The following is a 21,493-nucleotide window of genomic DNA, read 5'->3' on the forward strand; positions in this document are numbered from 1 at the left end:
TGCCCTCCTCCCCCTCCTCACCAGTGTGACAGGCAGCAGGATAGTGAGCAGGGCAATGTGATGCAGCACCAGCAGGAACTCTCTTCGGACGAAGGAGTTCACGGTCCTCAGCGAATGCTGCTTGTAGTCCTCGTGCCCTTTGACGCGGAAGCGGTGGTAGTGACTGAGGTACATGGCAAAGATGTCGTACGTCATGTAGGGCACACCGTACCAGATGACAAAGTAGGTGGCCAGCCAGTGCCTGAGGAAGACCAAAGAAAATACATGTCAATATTCATATGTACATACTCAATAACACTGAGACTGCCATCTAAATTCATGCTTATTTCTCTTTTCATACAACAATGATTTTGTCAGGTTTGCCCTTCGCACTACCTAAGTGCGAGCAACTCCAAACTGTGCACAAGAAGAGGGGGGCAGGGCGCTGATGTAAATAAATCTAATGAGAGTGACAGACAGCGGAGGGAAATGAGATGACAGAAAAAGCTTTTTAGGAACAACAAACTGTGACAAAATTGTGTAAACCCAGCAAAATCACCGTGGCTGTACTGAGGAGAAGTTGTGAGTGAAATATGCTGTGCGAAACCAAACTTAGACTACTTGAAACCTGACACAAAAAAAACGGTGAAGTAATCAAGAGGAGGAAAACTTTGTCAGAAGATCTCTGTCGCCGACCTCTGCACTGCAGTGGAACCTTAAAAAACCTACAGAGGCTATGACTTATGGCTTTGCTAAAGGTTGAACCAAACAAACGCTACTCAACTGTTCATATGTTGTTCTACCTGCTTGAATGTGCCTTATAGGGGTGTGCCATGTCATCTCATTCACAATTATACCAGTACGATTTTTAGTATCATATGAAAAATTCATATTGTGAAATTATCATTGACTCCGCGGTGGTTCCAAAAAGAGGAGCAGCTTCAGTAGTGTGGAATAAACTGAATGTTTTATGAACAGCCCCGGACTTCTCAGACTCTTTTAGCGACTTACCGCTCAGAGGGAACTCATTCAGCAGCTCCTCTGGCAGCAGCACCTCTCCTCTCTCACCATGTGCACACGGGAGTCGGTGTCGTCAAGTGATTTTGTCATAAACCTTTGGTAATGTAAACCTATGTGACACTCACGGCTCGACAAAAAACTCAGTATATGTGAATGTGTGATAGTTGTGGGATCATAACAGCCTGTCACAGGTTACAGCGTGATGATTAGAGGAGAAATGGCAGAGCATAAAGGTCCAGGTGGAAAAAAAAACAAGTCAATCATTTAGGATTTTACTAAAAGAAGGAAATTACCTTTATTAAAATATATGTATCACAGGGTATTTTTTTTTTGTATTTGAGAACTGTTTAAATGTGTAATGGCACTACCCTGCTGGAGTTTGGAAGTTGAACAAAAATGTTTTGTAAAACAAAGGACCATCCATTTTGAAAGCACAGTCCCTTCATGACTGGACTAGTCCTCAATCTTTTGATGCACCAGGATATATCTCGTGATACGTAATTTGTCCATTGGGTTTATTTTCTTATCTATTTATATAGCGTGTCCTTTAAAAAAATCTCAATTTCGAGTAGGAAAAAAAATCTGATTCTCACTTTGACCTGAATCGTGCAGCCTTTTCAACATTCATGAGTCTTACGTAATATAAGCAAATGGCCATCTTACGGTCAGTGACGGGTTAAGCAGTGTTATGTCAGTATTCAGTTCTCGTAGACGCTGGAGTCGATGGTAAACTGAATGACCTTTAGTTTCAGTTAAAGTAAACACACACCACAGACTCATTTAACCTATATGCCTTGCCTCTCTCACATAAGCATTCACAGCCTTTAAGGCAGGCTTATGTAAGTACAGTATAATAAACAGCTTGGAAGGCCGCAGCACTCTAATGAGCACCGATTACCGTGATGGTTAATTATGTGGACAGCACACAGTAAAGCTGCAGGGCAGAGCTGAGCCACTGACCTCTGACCTCTGACTGGGCTCTTCGCCTCTTAAGGTCACTGAATGGAGATTAAGAGCAGTAAGGCACAACAAACAGCTCAGGGGAGAATGAAGGCTGCAGGAGCCGACTTTGTAGGATGTATGTATAGTGTATAAAGGGAAACAGAAAAAACAGATGAACTGTTTAAGGTAGTCTACAAGAAGGACTGACCTAAACAAGAATTATATTAAAGCTACCTGTTTATTTGGATTTATAGCTTTAAAGCTTTGCAGCATATATAATTTCAGTACTCTAACACATTAATGTGTAGAGCAGTTTTAAGGGATAATTCCAGTCTATTACAACTTTGGCCATGTTTTTGTGTCTTTCAGCATTATTTTCATTGGTAAAAATAATGCACCAAAGTCAACTGTCTATCATAGAAACTGGCCGGTGGCGTAGAGGCAGGAACACAAGCAGTCAGATGATCAGACAGGTTTTAAACAAATCAGCCTCATTATTTAGCCTTAAACACTTTATTTTTAGGGTAAAACCAAAAGTGATCACTGTGGTTTGATCGATAAATAAAGCAAGCTGATGTCTTAGGGTCAATTTTAGGTTATCGTAGATATATTGGTATGAGCCTACCAGAGGTGGGACCGAATCATTTGTTAAGTTTACATGACATTAGGTCTTTTAAAACACACAAACATGTTAGTCCGACTGAAATTGCACTAAGTCAAATACCTCAAAGTCGGACTAATACACCAAGATAAGTTTGGGAGTTTAATTATTCTTGCATGTATACAGTAAATTGGACCCAAACTGGCCTAAGCGTTCTGCACATGCTCCACAGTTTCCGCCCCGGGTTTTGACCCAGACGTCCAATAGCATTAAATGTATAACATAAGAAGAAGCTGGTAACAACATGGAGAAATCTACATCCAGAGCTGTGCATCTTTAGACAGATGAGGAGACACAGTTCATGCTGTGTCAGCTGAAAGAGTTGATTGTTTTATAATATATGAATGGGAGGAAAACACAGAATGGCGACTGTTTGGTCTGTGATGTCATAGGTCAACCACAAAAAGGTCCAATTCCAACAAGCTGAAAGGGGGTGTATTCCCAACTATCGTAGCAGAGTCAGACGTACTTTGATAAAGAAATCAATTTCCCTTCCCGTGCTCATATACTGGGACAAGGACAGCCAGACTCCGGGGTTTTTCGGACCTAATTGTATTGCGGAGTTTTGCACAGCGGCGACCAGATCTTTGCTCTCAAACCACAAAAAAATGTGATGGCACAACAGACTCCTTCAGTAAGTGCAAGTAATTGGTTGCTGGCAGACACTCTGTGCTGCAATAAAATGGTTAATCAGCAGTGCCGTGCACTGTAAGGCCGATGCTCTGCTGGTTCTGCCGGCCTGAATAGAATATAATGTCTATAGCCTTACTGTTGTGTACAGCCTTTATAGACTGAGCTGAGTAGTAATGCGCGGGTCAACCCATAACCCGCGGGACCCGCAAATGGACCTGCGGGTCGGGCATCAGTGATCGTCTGTTAAATCAGTCTGTAAATGATATTTTGACATTATTATTATAATCTATTAATCTATAATCTATTACTGTCATGGCATCCGAAGGTACTGATGCGTTGAGCAGGTGACAGTCCGCGGTCGTTTTCAAAACACACTTGTGTCACGTACTCCAAAAGAAACTTGTTGAAACTTTAAACAATAATTTATTGTACAAAACGGGGGAAACAAACATTGACAAAAACGGTTCCATAATTCATATTAAATTCAAAAGATAATGAAAAAACAGCTACAAGTTAGAGGGAATAGTGATAAAGTGGTAGAACTTGGCATTGATCCACAGCCTCAGACGGATGCGCTCAAGCCTGCCGTGCGCACAAGCTCAGTTGGTAGGCGATACTATATTTTCACATTTTTAACAATGCAATTTAAGTTTTGATTTTTATTGATAACCTACATTTACCAACAACAAAAAGACTACATTTAGCACCAAAAAATATGTTTAACAAAAAAAAAAAAAAAAAAGTAAATAAAAAAACCAATGTCGAATACCAAATTTTCATAACAGATACCTACCCATAGAAACGAATATTCGAATATCCAAATATTTGGGTACAGCCCTAGTGTGTATGCTCATAAATGCCAATCAATCGTAAACTGACAGTGCACTCCTGCTAGTCAGCAATTAGCATACATCCCCACCTATAAATAATCAATGACCACCTTATAAGGAGGTGATAATTAATACGGATAGGTGCATCCTGTTGACCTGCGAACATGGTGCAAACAAAGAAAGATAAAGATAACCTTTTTGGCACTGAGACTGAAATTATTTTGGTTGAAGTAGGGTTGTCTCAGGGGAGACAGCGACTAGGGATGTCACGATTATAGATTTTCTTGGTACGATTATTGTCAGAGAAATAATCACGGTTTTACGATTATCACAATTATTATGCATTAATTATTTAAACACTATAACTGTGTAAAATCACATGAACACTCCTTATAGATCTTTAAGTTTCATTTATTTCCATGCCAACATAACAAAAATAATATAGCAACAAAGAAAAGTAACCAAAAAGTAGTGTGCGGACTCTACTTTTACTACATGCCTCTTTGTGGTCCAGCAGTCTAAGTTTTTCTAGGATGTGCGTGTCTTTTTGTTGTCTTTAAATTACAATTACACAAATAAATTGAGAGCATATCTCGTGCAGTGTTAATAATAAATGAAACAGACATCGTGCTGGAAGGACAAGTCCAACATTTACTCAACACAGATGGGAGGAAGCAAAAGGAGGCAATACTAATGCTAAATGTTCACTGACTGAGGACCTTGAGAAGACTTTACGTATATCTTCCACATTGCACACTGACACTGAAACAGTCTGACGACTAAAAAAAGGATTTGAACTTGTAACAGTTGAATATATGAAATGTGCCTTTAACATGGTGTATACTGTGCTGCCTAGCAGCAACGTCATCAAGCAGCGCCTGTTATGATTTGAGTCTGTTGAGCGCACCCAACACTGGTCGGACGTATACTTATGTGCTCCTGCTTTTTCTTTTATCTCTCAAGACAACAGTGATGGTTTTAAGTACGTGTGGCGACTATTTTGTTCATGTATGAAAATGTAGTAGTCGTACAACCGGGCTTGGTAAGCTTGGAGTGTTTTTAAGTTGATGTAAAAATAAACGACGAGCATTTGTGAAATCCCACACTCGTGTGGACGTGAGTTTCTGCCTGTCGTCTCACTCCAAAGAGCTACACGGACCCACAACCATTACAACCTCACGCTGTGTGCACACAAACTGCAAAACTATCCATGAAAAAAGTTTTTGAGACGTGCCTTAGCTTGTCACGTTGCACTGTAAGCCCAACTCGTATCATACCACTACGCCATTAATTGCAAATGACACGCTAACATATAATTTTTAATTCAATGTTACATTAGATAAATTGAGATTGACGTATTTTAACCCAGTTATTGTGCATTTACCTTTACTTGCGCATGTAAAGCCGGGTGGTTGTCCCGCAGGTGTTGTATCATGTTGCTCGTGTTTGATCCTTTGGCCGCGACTTTTTTGCGGCATGTTTTACAAACTGGAAAGCCGTCGTCAACAATGACCCCTTGGTCATTTTGCGATAGCCAAAATGATCCCACACGGCTGACTTTATCCGTTTTTTGGGGGGGAATAAGTCTTCTTCATCCATACTTCATCACTCGGAGACGCCGCTTGTGTAACTTTGTTTTCGTTCCGTGCGAGTTGCGCTGACCTACTGTATATGGTTCCGTGTCCCGGCATAATCTTTGGAGAGTGACGGTGTTGAGGAATCTTTACGAATAATTAACCGTGGCGTTTAAAATTGCGGTTAATAGTGAAATCAAGTAATCGTGACATCCCTAACAGCGACATACCTCCACTGGAGCAGTTAAGAGCAAACTCAGAAGGTACAGTGATGTACATGTTATATTAGTTTAAAGTCACTACACATTCTGAGTATCTATTTTTATCACAAAACATAATAATAATTTAAGAGATCCTTTAAAAATGTTAACATATATATATAAAACAAAAAAAATCAGCCAAAAACTCTTAATTATCAGTAACAGCCATAAAAGTTGGGTGAACACACTTAAAATGTTGACACCAATCCCTTACAGCCTACGGAAAGTACGATAGGTCAAATTTCAATCAGAAAGTCAGTCTGCAAACTATGATGTAGTTTAAAATCTGTCTGCTCATGATTGTTGTCCCATTTAAATTCTATTATGGTGCTGCTGCACTCCCAAAACTGTGTCCTCACAAAGTTAATAACTGTTTTTTAACATCTGACAGGAAACCAGAATTTTCCTTTACATGACTACACAGACTTTTTATGACACTGGGTCAGTGGAGCTTTTGGATGATGAGAACAACGATACCAAAAGCATCCTTGTGTTGAGGTAGCATAAGCTACATGCTAACATACTCAGCATGTAGACATGGACATTCTCTCAGGTGTATAAAATACCTTTTCCTCAGTTCTACAGTTTTTTTCCTCTGCAGAGCGTTGCAGAAGTTGCTGCATCCGAGGCAATGAAGGCTAAATAAAGTGACAGATTGTGATGGAGCATTAGAGTATTCGTGGGTCTGACTCTGGAGCATGTGTCTCCTAAGCTCCAGGCCGTGTGCACGTCACAGGACAGCAGAACTGAGCAGCGTTGTGGAGGAATTAAGCCCTGTGGGTGAAGGGGAGGGGCGGCAGAGATTAGCAGCCTGAAACTGGGCCTGCCCAGGTCTGGCCGCTGACTCAGTGGGATTAATACGCTAGCATTAGCTTAGCGTCACACTTCCCTAAACAGTACGGGGAGGCTATTGCTATGCTAACACTAAACTGCTGCCAGGTGGCTGATGTAGGGGGACAGGGACAGATCAGAATAGGCTGTCCTTAAAAACAATATGGAGGACAAAAATATAAATACTTGTTAAACTAAAGGGAAAGTTGCCTTTTTTACCCAGACTGTACATGACATAAAAACTGTGGCCTGACCTGCCTGTGATCTGAAGTGCATCAGGATGAAAACAGTATTATAGCAACCTCTCTAGTACAGATATAGCACGGCGGTACAACTGTTTCTTCTTCAAGGATATTTAGGGCAGCTTAAACCCTGGACCATCCTGGTGTAAGTACACTGGTAAGCCTTGTTTTCACCCTCGAGCAGCCATTGTATCACAGAGACTAGAAACACTGCTGCAAATGTACAAGAAAACTGGTGCATCACGTCTCAGCTTTTTTTTCTTTCATTCAGATTCACACCTGAAAGTGCCGTCGCATTTACAGTTATACACCTATGGAGAGTGCTACGAAGATGGACTGACAGTGGATGATTCCTGATACGATCACTGACCTTTCCTCTACATTCATCATCAGGCCATACTTCACCTTGTCCCTGAGATGGCATCTCAAAAATACACTAAATTTCCTCAAATGGTCAGATTTATCTTTTGTACACAAGAAGTATATAAATGTCGAGACTACCCAGTTCATGCTCCCCTGAGGATGAACCCTTCCTATTTTGGCACTCAACAATCTTTCCTATAGATCACTGAAGGCGTTTTCAGACCAAACAGCTCCTGGGACTCCCTGACTCCATGTGACGTCATGTTCAGGGGCTGCGCGAAATGTTTCTGAAGGCTGCCATCGACCACATTTTGAAAACAATGTCATAAAGTAACAAAAAGCACATTTTGCTGGCCACTGTAAGGACAAATTTTACATTTCTAGCTCTTCTGTAATTATCAGCAAAACTGTCGGTATACCAGTGATGCACACAGGTGGGTGTGCGAGACCTTGTGAATTTCACCATCTCTAAAGTGGTTCTCTAAAGATGAAATTGCCAGGTAGGTAGGTAGTTTTTTAAGTAGTTTTTGTTAGGGCTGTAGTCAACCAAAGAAAATCTTGGTCAACTAAAGTCACACATAATCTTCAACTAATCGATTAGTTGTGGGGGAAAAAAAAAAATCTGCACTTTATTTTTACTTCTGCGGTGGTGTGTCTGTGTCACTCTGCAGTTACACCTCCAAAACACTAGTCGGCAGTGGAGGACTGTGTTAAGTGCTGTAAAGTTGAGTTCAAATCAAACTTTATTACTTTATTTATATAGTTGATTCAAAACACACATTAAACATGGCTTAATAGAGACAATTTCAAACACAAGTACGCAAATTGGCTTCACTATAAATCGCAGAACTGACAGACAAACACTTGTCTTTATCTGGACACATTTGCCCACCACCAATACAACATGCTAGTGTTATTAGCACAAGCCTATGGCATTTTACATTGTATAAATTAGCCTAGCGTCTAGCGATCTTTTCCTCTTCTCATATGAAACCAGGGACAACAGCAACATTCAACAAAGGTAACGGCACTCAATGTGGCTCCCTTACAACTCACAAGGTTCACCGACAAAACAACTGTCTTAAACTAAACACGTTTTCCAAGCAAAAACAACATGCTAACGTTATTAGCAGAAGCCTATGGCATTTTACATGGTATACATTAGCCTAGCGACGAGCGGAGATTTCCTCTGCTCATATGAAGCCAGGATAAATCCCGAAGTATAAATCCCTGAAGGATCGATGACACACAAGACTTATAATGCTATTTTAGTGGAGGCCTTACTGTCTTCACAATTTATTGTTTCTTATCTGTGAAACTAAAGTAAATACAAGCTTTGTTTCCACTGAGGGAAATGGTTTCAATTGGTGGTCCATTTAGTGCACTGTTGCGTGTCCAGACTTCCAATCTTAGCCCAGAAGCTAAAGTTAGCTATCCTGCCACTTGTTTGTGCATTTAATCCTTTCAGGCAAGCTCAGGGGTTTTAATGTTGCCGTAGCCCACAGGCACAATGTTCCGCAACACTTTTTTTTTCCTCCAAAAGAGGATTAGAATATATACAGTTGACATAATCAGACTGAAGTTAATATATATCTTTAAACACTTGAAGATCCTCTCAATACTAAAAGTGTATGTCATCCAAGAGAGACAATAAAAACTAATGGAACGGTCAAAGTTGTTACAGTGAAATTTAAGGTGTGCTGATGGATTCACGTTGTAAACCCATACATTGAGTAACATTACAAGTTAACGATCCACCCAATCTGGAAATCCATCGGTAAAAAAAAAAAAAAAAAAAATTTCTCCTTCCTTTACCTCTGGAGGCACAGCTCGGAGTTTTTTGAGTAACGGAAGTGCAGGGGCCTCGGCGATCGCTCACGCCCTTCACTTCCGGCGGTGCCCCCAGGGAATCGCCGTGTTGTTTACAAATACTTCAGGTAGAAAACCAGCAGAGTTTAGCTATATATCACATTTTTCACGTCACTATATCACCATTTAGACTAATCTGATGTTTGTTAAGTCTATAAACACGACTGAACAAACATTACTATTTCTGTGTGCACTTTTGTAATAATAACATGGTTATCGTAGATTAGCTGGGCTAACCGTTAGCTGTTAACGTTAGCCGTTAGCGGTGTCTGTAATAACCATAGACTGTATAAAAATAAGGTAATAACTCAATAAATGGTCCGTGAATAAAATATTTTTTCCAGCGGATATCTTAGTTACAACATGATTGAGCTAGCAAAGCAGTTTTGTGTTGCTATGTGTGGTATTTATTCAGTTATGGGAAATCACGATGTCTAGAAAGCAGCAGTGGCTGCAGCTGACAGGGACAGTTAGCAAAGCTAACATCAGGACGTCATCTGTTAAAAGCCTCCCCTTGTCGGATACGACATGAAACTACTCCAGTTAGCTCAATCATATTGTAACTAAGACATCCGCTGGAAAAAAAAAAAAAAATTCACGTTGACAAAACAGCGTTTTGGGTGGAGCAGTCGCTATGGACGCGGAGCTTGCTGTTTCTGTAGGTACACATTTCCTGGACACCGGCAGGTCTCGGCCACGCCCCCTCCATTGTGATTGGCTAAAGCACAGCATCGTTCAAACTCAAAGCCCCAAAAATGGGGACGGTACGAACAGTTCCATTGGTACCATCCACAACCTTTCAAAGTGGAAAATGCATACCTGATGGGTGCAGGTAAGAAACTGAGTGGGGAATGGGCCAAAACTAGTTACCACATATTACATGAAGGGGATCAATGACATTGAAGTCTAACCTGTCGTTAATTACGTTGCCCCGGCATGATGACACGACGATGACTCCTGCCGTGGTTGCCATGACAGCATGGATGGAGGACACCAGTCTGGGAGAAAGACACATAAAAAGATTATAAAAGAAGTGTCATATAAAGTGAGCAAACACATTTATAAACATTCATTAATCACACTCTGGGCGGTGACAGTATCTTATATAACATTAGGATATTTATGTCTTGTGTTTTTAGACATGCCAGCCAAGGTCAGTCCAATGTTAGCAGGCTAACACACTAAACTAAGATAGTAAACATGGTAAACATGGTGCCTGCTAAGTACAGCCTCACAAAACAAATGTCCAATAAAATTATTTTGGCCTCTCCATGTGACTGACGGCTCTATGAGGGGAGTAAAACCTGATGAATGTAGGTCAAGTTTGGAAAGAAGTGTCTCTTCAGGTGAACTCAGTCAGACCTACAAGTTCAGTGTACCATCATGGGATTAGCAGTGCTTGGCTTCGACTCTCCTCGTCTATAAACAGACCTGTGACATAGGAGAACTTGGTACAGAACTCTATTTGAAGTGTCACTGTGTGAGGTGGCGTAAGGCATACACAACATTCATAGGCGTCGCACCTATCTTAAAAGGTACACACACATGAACTTATGACATCTGTTAAACAGTAACTGGTACATTAAAAAAGTGTTACTGACTGTGATGTTTTATGGCTGTAATGAAAGAAAATCTAAATTAATGTTCAGTTTACAGTCAAAGAGATGCTGATGTTTTTTTTCCAACAGAGTTAATTTGTGGCCATTTTAAACAGGACACTGGATTATATCACCAATTTGTTCAAACTATGAATGGCCGCTTTTGCTCAGACGAGCTCTCTCCCTGGCCGCAATCCAACTTGGCAGCACTGACAGTAAGCTGCTTTGAAATCAGAAAACATGTAATTTATTCCCCAACACTCACTGCAGCCATAATAGACAGTCGCCCCTCTAACACAGCACTGTGTTTAAATGTCTCAGCTTTTCACAGCACCTTGTGGGGCTGGTTCACATCACCACCTACTCATCACCACCTACAGCAGCCAATGGAGACAAACACGGGTTACCTTGTGAATTTGCATCAAGTCCGACAATTACTCAGCCCTCGCTTGTTTTCGATGAGAGGCCTGTTTAGGTTTGAGAGAAAACTAATTTTGAATTTAAACATATTCTTGTAGTTTATCTGCCTTGTTTAGGATTAATACTGTGCTACGATTCCCTTTGCCATCAGAAATGAATCATATTTGCATATAAGACTGTACTTCTGGAGCTACACTTGTACAAATATAAAAAGGATTATGAAAGGAACTGTGGGCTTCGAAGGTCGAGATTGAGTCAGATGTTAGAAATATAATCAGCAGGGTGTCTAAAGGTATCAGACAGTTAGATTTAATGCTTTTCAAGACCCGTTCAAGACATGTATTTAACCAATTTTAGGACAGATTTTTGCACCAATCATGTTTTACTTATTTAAGCATCGCAGGTAAACATTACAGTATGTACGTGGTCCTGTGCAGAGGTAGGTGTTATGTAGGAATATGGTTATTAGAGTGAGTCAATTGACATTTTGCCAGCAGGTTAATGCAGGTATCACGTAAAATGACAGTATAATAGTTTTATTTTTTAAAGATTTGTAACATCAGAACACATCATGATAAATGTTTTAATTTACCTTCGCTTTATACTTATTTTTACCGAACAGAGTTTGAACGCATCATGATGTAACTCAATGCAACCTCTGTGGGCTGTTAGTTCAATAACGTTAATGGCTGCTAACAGCTAGGGATGCTGCGATCCAACTTTTTCACTTTCGATCCCATACCACAGCCCTAGTACCGATCCGATACCGATACCAATCCGATACCAGCACATATTTCTATCTCTCTGTTCTGACCAATAGGTTCACTTTTTTTAGTACTTATTTTGTAATAAGGCTTGATCAAGTGCTATTACTCAAAATGAGAATAACATACTTCCCGAGATGAATAGTCCACAACAGTAGGTTATTATGACAAAACTTGAGCCATTTATTAGATATTTAAATTTTTACACGTTTATACGTTTAATACACCTTTTGCATTCGGCCGTTCCGTCTTTTTCGCTTTTCAGAAGGAAGTACTGCCACACCACTGACATTTTTTTCAACTATCCATTTTCACCCGGTTGTTGTTATCACATGACCTCCCCCTCCCGCTCTCCTCTCTTCTTCGTGTGTTACAATGAAGTGCTGGATGGAAAAGCTGTAGCAGAATTGTGGAATGGAGTGCTAGTATCGCAGTGCTAGCATCGCACTTTTCCCCTGCAGTGCGATCCGATCCGATCCACGTTTTTTGGCTGGATCGCAGCATATTTCTTTCTTTCTGCACGAAGGCTTCCCAAGGAAGATCTCTGTCACCTTATTTGCCAATAGGCCGATGGCAGTCAACAAGGCGAATATTGGCCGATATGTTCAGCTGATGAATCAGTGCATCCCTATAGGTGATGCTGTTTCTGTCCTCACGGTGTGCCGGTGTTGGACGGTGGGTCGCTGCTGCTGCTCGCTGTATGTGGGTATGCGCGTTGCAAGTAGTTGCAAGTTTCAACTCGTCTCGTCACAAATCTTTGGTCTGAACTGAGTCAATGGAGCGCCTTACTAAAATAAGAGGCCTCTTGTATTTCACGGCATTTTGTGTTTCTTTTTTTCCTAAAAATTAACCGTTTAGCTACGGGTTAATGGGTTTTGGGCCATTGAAAGCAAAATTCATCTAAACTAGCATCCCTAATCTGAAGTCATAATAAGCAGCAATACACATCTTTTTTTCCTGTAATTCACAATATACTTACAGCAAATCCCCATGGAGCAACATATTGTCACAAAGCCCAAGACCCTCCCCAATACCGCCGGACCCTTAACACATGTGGTTAGAGTCAATATCATTTGGGCCCTGCCTGACTCAGGTCCTGGCTCAGGTCTCAGGTTAGCAGGAACCAAGACGACCTGAGAATTCTCCATGCGTAAGAAAAGCTTCAGACTTTTAGTCCTGCTGTAAATAATGACTAGTTTTACAAGGCCAATAAAGGCTGCCTTCTTTCTCTTTTTTTAACGAGTAAATCGTGTGTTGCAAGTGGCGAGATTGAGAAACAAAGAGTGTATTTGTGCGGCTTTCTGCTTGAACCTGCTGTCACCTCGCACCAATCTCCATGGGAATGCGGCCATGACACCGGCATCGGCAAGGCAACGAAGGCCACGTGACCGGCAACTACAAAACCACAGGCCTGAGCTGGAAAAGACTGACTGGCCTCTCTAGCCCCAGAAAACACACACACACACGCACACACACACACATTTTACCCCCACGCCTCACTGCCTTCTAGGGCTGTATGGCCGCATACTCTATCACAAGACCCAGATTTTACACAGCCCATTCATTGTGTGTCCGCCAATAACCCCCGCTCTCTCTGCTGATGAAAGGTTGAGGTTGATGGGGTGAGTAGCGTGTGGAGGGGAGAAAGGGAAGAATGCCTCGCTGCCTTGTTCGGCAATGTTGTCTTTTCTTTCCTGCTGTGTCAGGCCGGTGAACAACCTCAGCTTCCCTCTCACACTACAACCGAGTCTTCTTACTGACTGTACGTTATACACGGACGACTTGCTCTTTCATGTTCTGTCACACGCACAGTGTCTGACAGTCAGGAGTGGTGTTTTTTTTCCTCCAGTAAATGGGCTACGTAATCTGTAGTTGCATTGGTGCTGCAGCAGGGCGAGAGAAAAAGTGACAGCAGAGGCAAAAACAGCAAACAGGGAAAAGTGCATTTCATGGCAAGAAGGAACTCTCTCTATCACGGCCACTCAGTCATATGAATGGATGCAGCTACATCACTAACTGCATTGTTCCTGAACCATTTTGTTAATAGTAGAAACACTTTATCAATTACACAATCAACAGAAAATCACCTTGATACTTTTTCTAATCTATTGATGGTTTAAAAACCAGCTGGTTATGACTAAATTTGTTAACTTTAAAATGACAAAACAAGCAATCTGGGTTCTGAGAAATTCTGGTCATCATTTTCGAGACTGAATGATTAATCAAAATCAATAGATTAACCAATCATTGATTTGCAGTGCTAAAGGTGGGTGAGCTCTGGCCTCTAGTCAGTGGTCATCATAGGTCAAACAACCACCAATATAAGGAAAAAAAGCAAATTATTTTTAGAAAACATCAATTGTTTTAACTCTATTAACAGACACGTCCCTCTTGTAACTTAGAGCACCCTCAAATAATGTACTTCAATTTCCTTATGGTAAATATTAGCTCTGACAAACATACTGTTCAAAGTTCATATTTTCAGATGCGATGATTATCATGTTTTGTCATGTGCAGCTTCTGAAATGAACTTTTTGACTCAGCAGCCGAGGGCAGTGGCAGTAAAAAAAATCCACAGGCCAAACATAATTTGAGATTTCATTGAGATAATAAGGTATTATGTTGAATACAAACTTAAAGATAAAGCCATGTTTAAATGATTTTAATATGTTGAACAACTCATCACTAAAGCTTCAATATGTGTGTAAATAAAGGAGGATTTATACATGTGCATCAGCTCTATGCAGAACCTGCGCCATAGCCTACGCTGTTGTGAGCATTTATACTTGTGCAGTGGTGTGTCTCTGTCACTCTGCAGTTACACCTCCAAAACACTAGTTGGCTGTGGGGTTGATTCAAAACACACGTTAGACACACATTAAACACACATTAAACATGGCTTAATAGCGAATATTTCAAACACAAGTACATAAATCAGCTTTACTATAACTCACAGCATACACAGACAAACACTTGTCTTTATCTTGACACATTTTCCCCACAAATACAACATGCTAATGTTATTAGCACAAGCCTATGGCATTTTACATTGTATAAATTAGCCTAGCTGCTAGCAGACTTTTCCTCTACTGATATTAAACCAGGGACAACAGCAACATTTAACAAAGGTGACATTACAAAATTCGGCTCCATTACAGCTCACAAGGTTCACTGACAAAACAACTGTCTTATACTAAACACGTTTTCCCCACAAATACAACATGCTAACGTTATTAGCACAAGCCTAAGGCATTTTACATTGTATACATTAGCCTAGCAGCTAGCAGTGATTTACTGTGCTCATATGAAGCCAGGAAAAATCACACACAAGACTTAAAATGTTATTTTATGGAGGCTTTATTGTCTTCACAGTTTATTGTTTATTTGTGAAATTAAAGCTTTGTTTCCACTGAGGGAAATGGTTTCAGCTTACAAAATGTGTAGTTACGTATAGCTACATTGTTGTTGTTTCCTACTTTGTTGTGCTATCACGTATGTACAAAGTTGACACTGTTAAAAGTCTAGTAATGAATGACATGGATCAAAGATTCGTAACTGTGTTTTAGTTATTAAAAATACATTTTTTCTTATAATTACATCATAGGAAATCAATGTTTCACATACTATTAACAGGAGAAATCGATCTGCTCAGTGTTACGTGCAGTGGCTCTGTCAGAAATAGACAAGGCGTGTATTTTATTAGTTTCTGGGACTCTTCTGAAACATGTTGCAGCACATCTGCTGAAATGACAAGAATTGTCTGCAGTGGCTAAAATCAGCTCCGTCAGCTGCTTGGTGGAAATCTGCAGATCAAATGTATGTTCATTGTACTGGACTCCACCATAGTGTCAGGTGTACCTAATACTTTGTCCACCACCTTTTATTCACGAGGAAGGCAAAATATTATATCACATATATACTGAATAACAATGAAAAGTTGACGTCATCTTTACTGTGTTCTTGAGGCAAAATAGATTTATGTCAAGTTAAGGTGTTTGGCCGTTGGTCATTTTAGACCCACTTAACTGTGTACTAAAGGCACAAAGCATTGTTACCCATCTATAAGTCCTTGTACTGAGAGCACTGCTGCTGTGTGAAACTAAAAAGGCCACGTTAACTGTGGCCACGAGACTCTTAAGCCGAGAGTGTGCCAGCCGGGTGATGCTGAACATTATAATCCCTGGTGAAGTCAGGTGTTGTTCTTTAAAGTGGGCTAAAGTTGCACCTGGTCTGATTTCAGATCCTTTTAGCTGATTTTACATATTTGGTGTTGAGCAGTCATCCTGGCAGGTGTTCAGCTCTGATTGCTGTCGTGTCTCAGCACTCTTAGAGATCACCCGTCAATCAAGTAATGCGTTCAGTAATGTTACATCTTTCTGTCAGCTCAGACATGATGGTGATCATCGCTGACACTCATTACCCACTTCTCTCTTTTCCAGACACACTGGACACATATGGGGAAGTTCATCCTGCGTGGCAGACGCACAAAGTCTGAGATGTCCTGAGACATGAGACCGAAGCAACTACGTTGACATTTGATTAATCATTTATGCCATTTTTCAAGCACAAATGCAAACTGTTGTGTTAAAAAACCTACTCAATTATGATAATTTCCTGCTTTTCGTAATTTAATCTGTTAGTAAACTGAATATTTTGGGGATTTAAACTGAAAAACAAACAAACACTTAATTGAAAAAATAACTGGCAGATTAATTGATAATGCAAATAATTACCAGTGGCAGCTCTACAGATGATAAACCCCAGCATCATGGTTTTTCCATACATTAAAATGCATGTATTTTTGTTCCAGGAGAGGCAAGAATAGCAAAGTTGTCTCCCTGTCCTTTTATCTCTTTTAAAAAATTTTGTTTTGAGCATTGGTTTTTCATTATCATTTTCAGTGAAGTGAATGAAAGAGAAAAGGCCTCTCTCAACAACTTAGTCTGTGTGTATGGATTAACTTTTTCTGTGCTGACTTGAGGATTATTCTCACCCCTTATTCAATAGGCTCTTATAGGCTCTAACTATAATGGTTATGCTTCAAACACACAATGTTATTTACAAATTGAATTACTGATAAAATCATCTCAACTTAAAAAGTTACAGTGTTGACAGAGCCCACCATGACATTGCGAATCAACACAACCTTACACATCTTGAGGTCAAAGAAAACACCTCACGTTACCTCAACATCAGGACTATAAGGAGCAAGTGCGGTCTGCTTTCTGATGCCTCAAATTAAAGGGGAATTCCACAAATTTTACACATATAAAAACAGTTTAGTCGTCGTACTTGATGAATTGATGTAAAGTTGCGCCTGTGCGAGTTGTGGATGTTTCAACTTGAGCAAACGTATGCCTAATCCCAGAGTATACTGATCTGCTTCAACAAATCATAAGGAGACAAGAGGAAAAAAGGACAAAAGACTGAAGGGAAATAACAGAAAGAAGTCCGAAGTCTGTCGCTAGCTAGTTTACAGCTAATGCATAGTTGGATCATCGGCTGTTTGGGGCTAATAAATAAACGATCCAGCTGTCAAATTCGTGTACCTTTGAGACTGAGATGTGGAGTTATAGAGACATACAGGCACTTAACATGCAAAGAGGGTTTAATGAAGGATGCTATCATGTTGCATTGTGGGAATTGTAGGCTGCATGTGTACGATCTTGACCCATTCTAGGGATTAAAAGTAAATAGCTCTACCAGGGAAGAATGATATTGGATTTTTTTCCGATAACCGATATCCATATATCAACTTTTTTCCTCATCTAATTTCAGTGATCATCAAGTCTCCTCTGTAGTGGAATTAACATCATATTATACATGCATACTCATCATGACGGCTCACCAGCAGGTGAAAACATGAAATACAATACTTTTCAATGTATGTAATATTAATACATTGTGCAAAATAATTAAAAGCATGTTGGTCGATTGCAATAGTTCATTTTAAAGCCAATATCGGCCGATACCGATGATGTGCTGATATTACCGTACATCCGTAATCTCTGCTGATTTGATTTTGACCATTCAATTTTTATTTTGTCTCTCATTATCATCATCCATTCTTGAGAGCTGGGAAGACTCATGTCCTATTAAGAGAAAAAGAAAAAAGCCTAAAAAAAATTATCAAAACATTATTTCTATTTTTGGGGTAAAATATTATTTTTAAAGGATGAATTTAAACTAAATGGATATATTCTATAAAATATTTAAATCTGCTTTCATTTTTTTAACTTCCAGAAAATAGTCTTGTCCAAAACAAAATTCATGACTTCAAAGGACCTTCAAAATCTAAAACTAACTGTACATCCCGATAACACTAGTGTAAGAATATACTGCTTGAATAATCTTTGTTGTTTTTAATGAACATTTTTGCCCTTTAAAGATGTGTCCTGGGCTTTTTGTCCATCAGATTTCAACAAAAACATCATTTAATCAGGTATTGAAAGGGGTTGGCTATGTCTCAAGGACTCCTGTCTCACTTCCCGGTTTTCCAAAATGGTGGGAATGCTGCTCAAGTTCTGGTAAGCTTTCTATTTTATGATAAATTCATTCATCAACATTGCCATCGGGGTTGTCTCAACCATGACAGGTCAACTATGTAGCCCTTCTAAATCCAAACTAAATAAGAATTATGGAGTATTTTGATTAGCATTAAGAGAACTCTTGGCAACTTTGAAAAAATAAAATGGCCACTCACTACGACTGCTGTGAAATTAATAAATATGTAATTCTTTGTCAGCTCCTTAAGACTTAAACTCCGTCAGATCTTACCTCCAACATCCTTCATGTATGCTATTTAGGGTTGCAAAGGTATGAGATTTTCAGGGTACGATAACTGTCTCAGGAAGTATTGCGGTTTTACAGTATCACGGTAGTACAGAATTTATATTCATTATGATCCTTAAAGTAATGAAAATGGAAGGTTATGTTTTTTCTTGTTCATATAGTTTTCTATCTTAAGTTGAGGGGAGGTCCGTTGTATAAGCCTATAGCTTCTTGACCTCTCCTGTCACATCCTTATTTTTTCTATTATTTATCTGGATTCTATGTAGTTTTTACTATGTGTGCAAATAATAAAATAAAAAAAATAAATAAGAAGGGTTATTTTTGGTTGAACAAACGTTGCAACCTTAACACTATTCAAAATAAAATTCAATCAGACATCTAAAATGAAATTTACAAAGGATGGTAAAGGAAAGATGAAATATATAGGCTATACATTAGGCTTGAAGCAATATACCGGTTTCAAGGTATACCATGATATAGCCTATAAGAAAAAGGTTATCATACTGTGTATATTTGCTTATCTATGATACTGAAAAAACAAAAGCAACTGGATGTTAAATCCCTCCTTTTATTTTAGTTACTTTTTAAGGGAAGACTTTTTACACATACTTCCATCGACAAAATGGTTTCAAATATAAATTATAGTTGCAAAACATTTGTTCAACCAACAATAAGTTTTCTGTTTTCATTCTTTTGAGGGTCATTGGGACTGAAAATAATATAAATATTGTAATAGTGTGAAACCCCAATATCTTCTGAGATGGTTATCATATCATGAAAATCTCATACAGTTGCAACCCTATTATGTTTATGCTTTTTGTGAGGAAAGAAACACACAGTAACTTACTGGTTACAGGAATTTTCAAAAACTAAACTAAAACGGTGTGGGTGAAACCTGGTGAATTTCCTGACACTGCCCCACTACAATCAAAGACACCAGCATGATCCAAGCCTGCGACCTGTGTGGCAGAGTAGATGCTTAAGAGGCTGGTTAAGTCGTGAACAAGCACATCCCCTGAGGCATGGATGCTTGTAGGAACATTTTCCATCAGATGAGCATTAGTAAATTAGTAGAAGCGTTTTTTCAAGAGTGTAGGGTTCAATGTTTTCCAGTGCATAGCTAACTCAGCAGTCGACCCTGACCAGAGCTCAGAGGAGGATTAGCAGGAGTGACAGCGTACAAATGAGCATTGAACTGAGTTGTGCACATGTGAGCAAGTCACACTGACCCACACACACAAGATATATTCATTATTATTACTCTGCAGTACTCAAGAGATGAGTTACTGATGAGGCTACTTGATCAATAACATGGGAACTGACTATAACATATCCTGGTGATTTGAATGTGACTGCTTTGCCTGGTGGTGATGTGTATTTTTCTATTTATCTATTTATTTTGTTTTCTTTTTTTGGACTGTGATAGTTAGGTTGTGTTTTTTTATTTTTTATTTAGTTATAATTATATATTTATATAAAAAAAAGACAGTATAATAACACATGGATCAAGCTTGGGATTGTTCACACAAAAACATCTGTCCCTTCTGGGGATGTGACATCATCTCGTTCACGATTATTTTTAATATCATAGGAAAAATTCATATCGTGATACAATATATCAACTTGTTGACATACTGATGTCATACTGTTACCCACGGCAACAACAAGCATGGCTGAAAGCGAAATTATTACAAATTATTAAAAAGAAGAAAAAAAAATATCCAAAAAGAGGAGCAGCTTCAGTAGTGTGGAATAAACTGTGGCGTCGTTAGGCCTGGGCGTCCTTAATAGGACTGGACTACATGTCTACATGTGACTTACCGCTCAGAGGGAACTCATTCAGCGGCTCCTCTGGCAGCAGCACAGCATCTCTCCCTCTCCTTTCTCGCCGTGCGCACATGGGAGTCGGTGTGGCGTCAAGTGATTTTGTCATAAACCTTTGGTAATGTAAACCTATGTGACGCTCGCAGCTCAACAAAAAACTCCATATATATGAATGTGTGATAGTTGTGGTATCATAACAACCTGTCACAGGTTACAGCGTGATGATTAGAGGAGAAATGGCAGAGCATAAAGGTTTTCATATTATTCAATTCAATATTAATATTGTATACAGAATCTGAATCTCACTCTGAGTTACTGTTGTTGTTCACAAACTACAGAAATTAGAGATCATTTTTGTTTAGTTTTTAGTAAATATTTGAAGGCAAACTGTAAAACTATATCACTTATTTTGTTACAATTCTATGTAATATCTTTTATTCTATTTTTTACTATTCGTCTTATCGTCATGATAATCATTGTTGCAAAAATACCCGGAAATATCGTATTTTAGGGCCATATCGCCCAGCTCTAGGCACTAACCTGCTGGAGTTTGGTATTGTGAAAACGGTCGGTAAAATAAGCTATCATCCATTTTGAAAGCACAGTCCCTTCATGACTGGACTAGTCCCCAGTCTTTTGATGCACTAGGATACATCTAGTGATTGGTAATTTGTCCATTAGTTTCATTTTTTAAATCTATTTATATAGTGTGTCCTTTACAAGTAATGATCACACTGCTCTGGCTAGATGAAGACAGTATGGATATTCATTCATAAGTCTTACGTAATATAAGCAAACTGCCGAATAGTAGGGCTGAACGATATATCGTTATCGTATCTATATCGAGATATGAACATGCAAGATATTAATATCCCAAAAGGCAACGATACT

The 21,493-nt window shown here is 39.4% G+C and overlaps 1 protein-coding gene across 1 annotated transcript in view; it reads right to left on the bottom strand.

Moving 5' to 3' along the window:
* The window catches only part of tlcd3a (TLC domain containing 3A), a 41,207-nt gene that overhangs the window by 17,696 nt on the left and 2,018 nt on the right, over positions 1-21,493 (bottom strand). Inside the window, exons 2-3 of the mRNA XM_050037213.1 lie at positions 10,116-10,202; positions 22-241 (exon numbers count right to left, since the gene is read on the bottom strand). Coding sequence (XP_049893170.1) covers positions 22-241; positions 10,116-10,202 — 307 coding nt within the window. The remainder of the gene's footprint in view (positions 1-21; positions 242-10,115; positions 10,203-21,493) is intronic.

The sequence above is a fragment of the Epinephelus moara genome, chromosome 3 (genome assembly GCF_006386435.1).
Source record: "Epinephelus moara isolate mb chromosome 3, YSFRI_EMoa_1.0, whole genome shotgun sequence".
Classification (NCBI taxonomy): domain Eukaryota; kingdom Metazoa; phylum Chordata; class Actinopteri; order Perciformes; family Serranidae; genus Epinephelus; species Epinephelus moara.